At 43.6% G+C, this 11,280-nt stretch overlaps 1 protein-coding gene across 6 annotated transcripts; it reads right to left on the bottom strand.

Moving 5' to 3' along the window:
• Positions 1-131: 131 nt before the first annotated feature.
• Positions 132-10,960, bottom strand: dzank1 (double zinc ribbon and ankyrin repeat domains 1). 6 transcript variants are annotated; one of them, XM_055010260.1, is made up of 19 exons: positions 10,785-10,960; positions 9,252-9,372; positions 9,046-9,172; positions 8,812-8,905; positions 8,647-8,707; positions 8,364-8,440; positions 8,228-8,289; positions 7,772-7,922; positions 6,225-6,308; positions 6,029-6,148; positions 4,779-4,940; positions 4,524-4,707; positions 4,084-4,187; positions 3,908-3,991; positions 3,710-3,815; positions 2,406-2,440; positions 2,251-2,328; positions 2,036-2,176; positions 132-1,081 (listed from the first exon to the last, which is right to left on the bottom strand). In XM_055010260.1, exons 2-18 carry the CDS (start codon positions 9,358-9,360, stop codon positions 2,045-2,047), a joined length of 1,770 nt encoding a protein of 589 aa, XP_054866235.1. In that variant the 5' UTR covers positions 9,361-9,372; positions 10,785-10,960; the 3' UTR covers positions 132-1,081; positions 2,036-2,044. The 6 variants fall into 6 exon arrangements, 5 of the variants coding, with proteins under 5 accessions (XP_054866235.1, XP_054866236.1, XP_054866237.1 ...); XM_055010261.1 differs by having other exon boundaries at positions 7,805-7,922; positions 10,785-10,955; XM_055010262.1 differs by lacking the exon at positions 2,036-2,176 and having other exon boundaries at positions 10,785-10,955.
• Between the last annotated feature and the right edge of the window lie 320 nt (positions 10,961-11,280).

Here is an 11,280-nt window from a genome sequence, read left to right as displayed (position 1 = left end):
AAGGGAACTTCAGAATGTTTGTGTTCAGATCAGATGAGAATCATTTAGAACGATTTACATCAGATTTATTGATTCATCTAAACGATCAACACTGAAGCATAAATTCTAAATTACACTGAAGTTCATTTTGTTCTCAATGTTTGAACCTTGTCTGGTTTTCTGTTTATTTCATTTAGCGCCACCTTCAGTGCAGTTTATTCCTCAAATAAACCAGAAAAGTTCACAATAATTTCTGTTCTGAAGATGATCTGTTGAATCCAGCTGCAGGTTGAACCAGGAAACTGGATAGAAAATGTCGTCAGAATTAATGTTTGATTCCTCAAGTTGTGGCCTGAAGTTTAACCTCCAGAGTTTCTTCAGTTCATCTTCGAAGCTGCAGCTGTCCATCAGTTCCTGATCAATAGATCAGGTGTTTGATCTGAAATATGCATCAGAGATCTTCAGTTTTCTGTCACACAGGAAAGAAACCAGAAAACATTCACTGTTTTTATTAAAATAACTCAAACTGATGAATGGAATTAGCTGGTAACTAATTACTGAATCGTTGCTGCTGTTTATCTGTGAGTCTAAACCTGAAAAGAAACATGAAGGTTTTTAGACTTTCAGTACCAAGAAAGGACCCCAGGAAACATTCTGTGGTTTCTGTAAAGTCTTTAATCTGATGAACCTGCAGCTCTTGAACTCATCAGCTGGTAAAAAAAAAAACATGAGCTTCAGAACTCAGACTCAATCAGTCCAGGAGAACATCTCAGATCTTCACTGTTCAAGACGAATGATGACGGTTTTACCTTCATGATTTTTTGATCTCAGAGAGTTCTGGTTCTGAGTGCAGTTCAACAGATCTGTGGGTTCCTCAGGCTGACCTGGTCTGAGGTGATTAGCTGTTTGTGTCAGGTGTTCTTCCTGAATCTCTGATGTTCTCTGTCTTCAGAACCCGTCCAGGTTCGCTTTGGGTTTTCCCAGCAGGTCCAGTCAAGTCTGAGCCGCCAGCAGAGAAACCGTCCTGCTGCAGCCGGAGCTCAGCGCCACGTCCAGCGCCGTCTGACCGGTGGCATTCCTCCGCCTCACGCCGGCATTACATCTGGAAGCAGGAAGACAGGTGAGTCAGAGTGGGAGGACCTACAACTACAGGTGAACTTCTTATCTCTCACAGTTGCTGTTTCAGGACAATAATGTCTGACCAGGTAACATCTAACCAGGTAACGTCTGACCAGGTAACAACAAAAACGAAACACAAAATGACAAAAACGAGACAAAACGACTGAAACGAGACACAAAACAAAAACTAAACGCAAAATGACAAAAACGAGACAAAGCAACAAAAACGTCAAAACGACAAAAATGAGACGCAAAACGACAAAAACAAGACTCAAAAGGACAAAAACGACGCAAAATGACAAACGAAACGCAAAACGACAAAAACGACGCAAAATGACAAAAACGAAACGCAAAACGACAAAAACGAGAAAGAGCAACAAAAACAAGACGCAAAACAACAAAAATGAGGTGCAGTACAACAAAAACGACACAAAATTACAAAAACGAGACAACAAAAACAAGACAAAACTATAAAAACGAGATACAAAACAAATTGTTGGAGATCCATCCAGCATGGTGAAACAGTTTTCTACAAATGACGAGCAGAGTAGAGGGGAAACATGGAGATAGAAAAACATCTACAGGATGAAGAGATCATAGGAGCTTCAGGAGGAACCAGCTGGAGGTTCAGGAACGTCTTCCTGAACCTCCAGCTGGTTCCTCCTGAAGCTCCTACCATCACCAGGACCTGATGACTGAGAACCTCCTCAGAAGTATGAGGAGACAACATTAGTCCAGAGTTTAACATCTGAGGAGACATGGTGGACGGGATGTTTCCTGGATTTTATGTTTTGTAGAATAAATAATCAAAGAATTGTTTCTTCTCTCTGGTTTCCATCATTCTAACTACTGCCAGAAGACATCTCTGAGTTTTCGTGTTTGTCTCTTTGTTGCTGTTTTTTGTGTCTTTGTTGTGTCTCCTGGTTCTGACCCAGACCTGAGAGTCTTACAGTCCGGACTCCTGCTCCACGTCGGCTCCTCGCTGCACTAAAACAGGCAGAACGTCATGGTGACCGTTCACCATGGTGTCCGCCAGCGCGTGGCGACTGTCACCACCGCAGCAGGAAGGATCCACCCCCTTTAGAGCAAACAGACCCGTCAGCGTGAACACATGACCGACAGGAGGCTGCTGATTGGACGGGGAGGCCGTACCTGATCCAGGAGCTGCTGCATGGCGCTGACCTGACCTCCACCCGTACCCAGCTCCTTCAGCAGCAGAGTGTCCTTCACCTGCAGCCAGACAGCCAATCAGAGAGCAGCTTCCACTGAGCAGAAAGTACAGCAGCGTATGAGGTGGAGGTTCTTACTGCAGGTTTGAGCTTCTGGTTGTGTTTGATCACACCTGAGGACCAATCACAGGTTGTGTTACTGTTGTTCTAATGAAGAAACAGAAAAGCAGCAGGTCTTCACACGAGACAAATTCAAGGTTCTAGAGTTGAAAGAACAGTCAGTCAGAGCAGCAACGGATTCTGTTTACTCTTTAATCTACACTACCAGTCTTTAGTTTGGACCCATCTTCTCATTTAATGGTTCTTCTTTATTTTATGACCATTTCCATTATAGATTCTCACTGAAGGCATCAAAACTTTGTGGAATTTCTTCCTTCTTAATGGGGTTGGGACCATCAGAAGTCAGGTTGGTCCACAGTTGACAGCCCTAATGGACAACTGTTAGAATCCATATCATGGCAAGAACCAATCAGCTAAGAGAACCGACAGTCCATCATTTAAGGACTGAAGGTCAGTCAGTCCATAAAACTGTAAAAACTTCGAATGTATGGTAGGAACCTACCAGGACTTTGAATGTATCTCCAAGTTCAGTCTCTAAAACCATCCAGCGCTATGACCAAACTGGCTCCTAGAGGACTGCCCAGGAAAAGAAGACCAAGAGTCTCCTCTGGTGCTGAGGAGAAGTTCATCCGAGTCTCCAGCCTCAGAAATGTCCAGTTAACAGCAGCTAAGATTAGAGCCCAGATAAATGCCACCCAGAGTTCTAGTAGCAGATACATCTCTACATCAACTGTTCAGAGGAGGAATCCTGAACCAGCATGGCTACCACAGCATCCTGCAGCGACATCCCATCCCATCCGGTTTGATTTAGTTGGACCATCATTTATTCTCCAACAGGACAATGAGCCCAAACACACCTCCAGGCTGTGGAAGTACTATCTGACCAAGAAGGAGATGATGGAGATGACTTGGCCTCCACAGTCACCTGACCTAAACCCAGTCCAGATGGTTTGGGATGAGATGGACCACAGAGTGAAGGCAGAAGGACCAACAAGTGCTCAGGATCTCTGGAACTCCTTCAAGACTGTTGGAGAACCATTTCAGGTTCTACCTCATGAAGCTCCTCCAGAGAATGCCAAGAGTGTTCAAAGCAGGAATCAAAGAATCTAAAATATAAAACATGTTTTGACTTATTTCACACTTTGTTTCCTACATAGTTCCAGATGTGTTTTGTGTCCAGACTAAGGACCGCTGGTGTATGTCACAGTCAGACATTTATTTATAAAGTAACTGTTTCTCTGAGCTGCAGATAGTTAGCTTCAGCTAGCGTTAGCTTTCTTCTTATTGTTACAGCAGTTTAATAACTCAGCTGTTGTTCTCACTGTGACCGTTGATGCTTCGTTCTGTAACGCTGCTCAGACTCTCAGCCCGAACCACCGGTCCGATCCCTCCACCTGATGGTCCAGCTCCATCCTCTTCAGGACTCACCTGTGATGAAACACCAACTTTACGTCTGGAACTTCTGTTTCCTGTTTCTCTGATGACTTCCAGATGCGTTCAGGTGACCTCCTGAAACTCACCTGTTTGATTTCCCTCCCGGCCGACATGAAGCTGACAGTCAGACTGACCTCGTACCGATCCTCCTGGACCACAGCAGAAACCACCTGGACAGCAGAACACAGGACAGTCAAGCTCAGGTAGGAGCTGTTGGACAGGTCATGTGACTGTCCGACAGGTGAGGTGCAGGTGAGCGTACCTGGCCCAAACGAGGTTCACCTAGCAGAGCCCTGAAGGGGGCGTGGTTCTGGGTGTAACTCCTCAGGTGAGCACACACATGATCCAGCTGCTTCCTCCAGTAACCTGAAGACATAATACCTCAGAGACACAGAGCAACACAACAACCACAAAGACACACAACAACAGCAACACAACAACCACAAAGACACACAACAACCACAAAGACAGACAACAACCACAAAGACACACAAAAACACAGAGCCACACAATAACCACAGAGACACACAACAATCACAAAGACACACAACAACCACAAAGACACACGAACATAGAGACACACAACAACATCAGAAACAACCACAGAGACACACAACAACAACCACAGAGACACACAACAACAGCCACAAAGACACACAACAACAACCACAAAGACACACAACAACAACCTCAAACACATACCTTGTCCCGGGCTGACAGCGGTCAGCGGCGGTCGGCGGTCTCGGCTGAGTTTCTCCGCCCTCTGCTGCTCCTTCCTGTGCAGCTCGGTGGCTGATGGGTAATAGAGTCCTACAGTCTGTGTGGACCGATCCACAGTGGGTGGGGCTACCTTCACGCTGGCGGTGGGGTCTGATGAGGGCATGGCCTGTAAACAGACAGAAGACTGGATGAAGTGTGTGATGCCAGGTTAACTGACTGCGTGGTGGTACAGCATACCTGGCCAGTGGCTTCGCCCCCAACAGGTGGTGTGACGTCACTGCAGGTTGTGGGTGGGACCGGCATTTCCAGGAAGACCCCACAGGATCCACAGTAGAAAGCGTTCAGGTGTCCGTTAGCTCCACAGCGCCAACACACCACACAGCTGACTGCATGATGACACTGATAACACACATCACATCACTACATATCCCATAATGACTCACACATCACATCACTACATATCCCATAATGCCTCACACATCACTACATATCCCATAATGCCTCATGCATCACTACATATCCCATAATACCTCACACATCACAATATATCCCATAATGCCTCACACATCACTACATATCCCATAATACCTCACACATCACAATATATCCCATAATGCCTCACACATCACTACATATCCCATAATGCCTCACACATCACAACATATCCCATAATGCCTTACACATCACATAACTACATATCCCATAATGTCTCATGCATCAACTCACTACATATCCCATAATGACTCACACATCACTACATATCCCATAATGCCTCACACATCACTACATATCCCATAATACCTCACACATCACAATATATCCCATAATGCCTCACACATCACTACATATCTAATAATGCCTCACACACACATCCTAGCTTATTACAAAGGCTAGGAGCTCATCTCATCCAGTTACAGGAAAACAAATCTTAAAGTGACTGAAGATTTTATTTTCTGACACAAAAATCAAAAGAAACTAAATATCAACACTGAAGCACATGATGCTAACATTAGCATTTATGTTGTGGAAGCTAATGTTAGCTAAAGTGCACTGACCACAGTTTTCCTGATATTTGATATCATTTCAACTGATAACAAGAAAACATCTGTTAGCTGGAGTGTGTTAGCTTAGCCTAGAGACGTTAGCGGAAAGCTACTGGTAGCAGGAAGCTACTGTTAGCTGAGAGCTTTTCTACCTGAGTGTGTTAGCTTAGCCTAGAGACTTTTAGCAGGAGGCTACTGTTAGCCGAGAGCTTTTCTACCTGAGCATATTAGCTTAGCCTAGAGACACTAGCAGGAAGCTACCGTTAGCTGGAAGCTACTGTTAGCTGTTAGCATCCTGTATGTACAGATGCAGGACGACCACAAAGACATGTAATATCCAGTAAAGAAGGAGCCAGGTGTTGTCCAGGTGTGTTCCCTGTTTGGTCAGCAGGACGGTGATGTAATGTGGTGTGACCTCAGGTGTGTCTAGGTGTGTTTGTTCACCTTAGAGCCGCACCAATCGCAGTATCTGGCGTCGCTGTGGTTCATCCGCTGACACCTGGAGCAGGACACCGACCTGCCACCTGCTGCCGGGACAGAGGGGGCAGAGCCACCGACACCTGCCTGCAGCAGCCAATCAGAGTTCAGTCTGTGCAGGTGTAGCAGGTGAGACAAAGTGTGAGCATGCAGACGGAGTTACCTGCTGCAGGTGAGTCTCACAGGTCAAACAGCTGGACAGGTGAGCTGGATTCCCACTTCCACAGCAAACACACAACACATGGCCCTGCACAACAATAGACACACAACAGACACATGCCAGACACACGACATGTAGACAACAGACACACCACAACAGACACACAACATATACACAACAGTAAAGATACACAACAAAGACATACAACATATACACAACAATAAAGACACAACAACAAAGACACACAACATATACACAACAGTACAGATGTATCTGTTGTGTGTCTGTTGTGTATATGTTGTATGTCTGTATTGTTGTGTGTCTGTTGTGTGTCTGTTGCGTGTTTGTTGTATGTCTGTTATGTATCTGTGGTATGTATCTGTGGTAGCGTCTGCTATTTTCTATGCAGTGGTCTGCTGGGGAGCAGGGAGCACTGAAAGGGACAGAAAGAGACTAAACAGACTGGTCAGGAGGGCTGGTTCTGTCCTGGACTGTTCCCTGGACTCCATAGAGGAGGTGGGTGAGAGGAGGATGTTGTCAAAGCTCACATCCATCATGGACAATCCCTCTCACCCACTGCATGACACTGTGGGGTCTTTAAGCAGCTCCTTCAGCAGCAGACTGAGACATCCACCCTGCAAGAAAGAGCGCTATCGCAGGTACTTCATCCCATCTGCTATAAGACTTTACAACATCAGCATCACTGGCTGATGTTAACATAAACTGGACTACATCATTACCACCCCAAACCATAAAATTTGCACTGACATTCTTGCACTGCACATCTCTGCACTTTTAAACTTTATTTTTATTTTTATTTTTTCTGTTAAAAAATTTTGCCACCCTTGTATATATTGTAAATAAAGCTGCTGTAACAATGTAAATTTCCCCTGGAGTGGGGAGAAATAAAGAACTTTATCTTATCTTATCTTATCTTATCTTATCTGTTGTGTGTCTGGTGTGTGCCTGTTGTGTCTGTATTGTTGTGTCTGTTGCGTGTCTGTTGTGTATCTGTTGTGTGCCTGCTGTGTGTCTGTTATGTGTCTGTTATGTGTCTGTTGTGTGTATATGTTGTGTGTCTGTTGTGTGTCTGTTATGTGTCTGTTATGTCTGTTGCGTGTCTGTTGTCTGTATTGTTGTGTCTGTCGTGTCTGTCGTGTGTCTGTATTGTTGTGTGTCTGTTGTGTGTCTGTTGTGTGTCTGTTATGTGTCTGTCTGTTGAGTGTCTTTTGTGTGTCTGTTGCGTGTCTGTATTGTTATGTGTCTGTTGTGTGTCTGTTGCGTGTCTGTTGCGTATCTGTTTTGTGTCTGTTGTGTCTGTTGCGTGTCTTTGATGTGTGTCTGTTGTGTGTCTGTTGCGTGTCTGAGGTGTGTGTGTTGTGTGTCTACCTCTAGCGGCTGCTCATCGATCGGAGCAGTGCTGACGGGAACCAGACTGTTACAGAACACACACAGCAGCGTCTGACACTCACACACACACACACACACACACACACACACACACACACACACACACACACACACACACACATCCGGTCACCTGTCTTCACCTGGACTGTGACTCTCTCAGGTATGTGCAGTACCTGTCCTCCCTCAGGAAGGGGCAGCCTCTGGACAGGAAACAGAGGAAACACAGCTCCACATCGAGGACAGAACCAAGCCAGAGGGTCCAACGGACGGAGGACCAGACACTGGAGACACCTGGAAGGACATACAGACTGAAGATACCTGGACAGATGGACAAATTGAAGACACCTGGACAGACACACTGAAGACACCTGGATTTACAGACAGACTGAAGACACCTGGACAGACTGAAGACACCTGGACAGACTGAACACACCTGGACACACAGATTTTAAAATGTTTTTGTGGATTCTGAGTTACACCATAAGGTCAGAAGTATTTGGACGGTCACTGCCCTCTCCTCCTTGTATCCTAATGAGAGGCAGCTATCAGCCGTCCACATATTTTTGGCTCAGGTCTGAGTGGAGGTCTGTTCATACCGCAGGAAGTCGGTCTGTTGCTGGAGGTGGGACGCCGGCATGCCACTCAGGTAACCTGACCCCTGACAGACAGGAAGTACACCATAATAAGAGCTCCCAGAGCGACAGCAGCTCCAGAATGAACGAATCGTTTTACCTCCAGCTGCGTCCCAGAACCAAGCCAGCGGAGATTAGGACCTGATTGAGGACAGGCGTTTCCCATCATCCTCGGCTCTGAAAACAGATGACAGGTGTGACAATGATACAGGTGAGCTTTAGGATCATAATTCTAATAATATATATATATATATATATATATATTCTAAAATGATTTATTGCTTTTATAGTTTATTAAAGTCTGTGATTCATCGTTTCCTCTGATGGATCTAAAAATATCCAAGACATCAGGTGAGCTGTGAGGACTCAGGTGTGTGACTAACCTGCAGGCCTCAGTGAAGAAGCAGAGTTCTCGGCAGAACAGGACGTTCCTTCAGATGGAGGCTGGAACAGAAACAGGTGACTGTCTGAAGGAACATCTGGAGCATGCAGCTGCAGGTGTTTCCAGGTGTTCCGGGTGTTCCCAGGTGTTCCAGGTGTTTGCTTACCTGCTGTGTGTCCTGCAGGACCTCCGGGTCCATCCTGGTATCTGCCTGGTCCACAAAGAACACCTTGGTCACCACGGAGCTCTGCCTGCCGTCGCTGCACATGGAACACATTGACACAGACATTACCTGGACAGGTGCAGCTTCAGCACACCTGAGCTCTACACGGAGTCACAGACAAATAACAAGTGATGATGACGACATCGATGAGGTCACCTGTCCTCAGGTGAGTCTTACCTGGTTTCAGCCAACGCTCTGACAGACACCCGACCTGCAGGCAGCAGCACCGGTTCACCGTACCTCCTGCTGGCCGCCACCGGCCGCGACCCGTCCAGTGTGTAGAAGATATGCACACCTGGAGTATCTACACACACACAGGTGTTACCTGACTGGATGCAGACAGGTGTGTGTTACCTGACTGGATGCAGACAGGTGTGTGTTACCTGACTGGAGGCAGACAGGTGTGCTGGTGTCGATGTGGTTCTTGATTCTGCTCGTCTGTGGTTGGATCATTGGAATGATGAGTGGAGCTGACACCGCCCCCGCTGCCATGACAACAGCTACCTGCCAATCAATCAATCAATCAATCAATCAATCAATCAATCAATCAATCAATCAATCAATCAATCAATCAGAAATGTGGCAGGATGCTCCATCAGCTACAGTATTTTCAGTAAAAGTACTTCCAAAGGTCCAGAAATACTACAGACCGATGTACTTTGGTCAGAAATACTTTAGAGTTAAATACTACAGACTGAAGTACTTTGGTCAGAAATACTTCAGTCAGAAATACTTGAAACTGAAGTACTTTAGTCAGAAATACTTTAGTCAGAGATACTTCAAACAGAAATACTTCAAACAGAAATACTTCAAAAAGAAGTATTTCAAACATAAGTACTTTAGACACAAATACTTCAAACAAAAATACTTCAGATAGAAATACCTCAAACTGAAGTACTTCAAACAGAAATACTTTAGACAGAAATATTTCAAACAGAAGCGCTTTAGACAGAAATACTTCAAACAAAAATACTTCAGATGGAAACACTTAACACAGAAATACTTCAAACTGAAATACTTCAAACAGAAATACTTCAAACTGAAATATTTCAAACATAAGCACTTTAGACACAAATACTTCAAACGAAAATACTTCAGACGAAAATACTTAAGACCGAAATACTTCAAACAGAAATATTTCAAACGGAAATATTTCAAACACAAATACTTCAAACTGAAGTAATTCAAACTGAAATACTTCAAACACAAATACTTCAAACAGAAATACTTCAGAAAGAAATACTTCAGACAGAAATACCTCAAACTGAAGTACTTCAAACAGAAATACTTCAAACAGAAATACTTCAAACAGAAGTACTTTAGGCAGAAATACTTCAAACAAAAGTACTTTAGTCAGAAATACTTCAAACAAAAATACCTCAGATGGAAATACTTCAGACAGAAATACTTCAAACTGAAGTATCTCAAACAGAAATACTTCAAACTGAAATATTTCAAACATAAGTACTTTAAACAGAAATACTTCAAACACAAATACTTCAAACAGAAGTACATTAGACAGAAATACTTCAAACAAATACTTCAAACACAAATACTTCAAACAGAAGTACATTAGACAGAAATACTTCAAAGAGAAGTACTTCAAATAGAAGTACTTTAGACAGAAATACTTCAAACTGAAATACTTTAGTCAGAAATACTTCAGAGGAAAACTTCTGTTAAATCCCGGCCTGAATTCATGAACTAGATTAATTAATAAAATCGGATTCGATAGAAATCGATTAATCAATCATCAGAAAATAATCAGAAAGTAGAAAAACATCGATAACAAGACACCAAGTAAACGGACGGTAAACTAATTGTAAACATACAGTAAACAAACGGCAAACAAACAATAAACAGACTACTGTCTGTTTATTGTTTGTTTACAAACAGTAAACTAACCGTAAACAGACCTGTGGGCGAAGCTGCGGATCTTCAGGACTCTTCAACCGTCGCTGCGTTTACAGGAGGTCACCATAGCAACGGACTCTGACCCGCCCGCTCCGCCGGGCTGCCCTGGTACTGAGAGGACGTTTGGTTAAACTGAATTTTCTGGAAGAAGACAGAATGCTGGGAGAGTTTTAGATAGTTTTTATTTTATCTGAGGAGTTTGGAAAAGCCAATTTAATAGAGTAAATAAATCAATAAAAAACATTTAAAAAACACAAAAAAGTTTAGAAAACATTCAAAATAAGTACCGAAGAATACAATCAATAAATCGAGCAAAATTATCGATCCAAATTATCAACATCAAAACTCATTTAAAAGTATTTAACTTGTTGTCTTTTTAACGTGTTTCATGTGTGTTCATAAAATCAGAGAAATTTAATCATTTTATTAAGCAAATAAAAACAACAATTTTATTCCGAATAATAAGAGGAATAATGTAATGAAAATAAAAACTAACAA

Source organism: Amphiprion ocellaris, chromosome 4, assembly GCF_022539595.1.
Source record: "Amphiprion ocellaris isolate individual 3 ecotype Okinawa chromosome 4, ASM2253959v1, whole genome shotgun sequence".
Taxonomy (NCBI): Eukaryota; Metazoa; Chordata; class Actinopteri; family Pomacentridae; genus Amphiprion; species Amphiprion ocellaris.
Note: the sequence above shows the minus strand (reverse complement) of the source record. Positions and strands in the feature narration are given on the sequence as shown.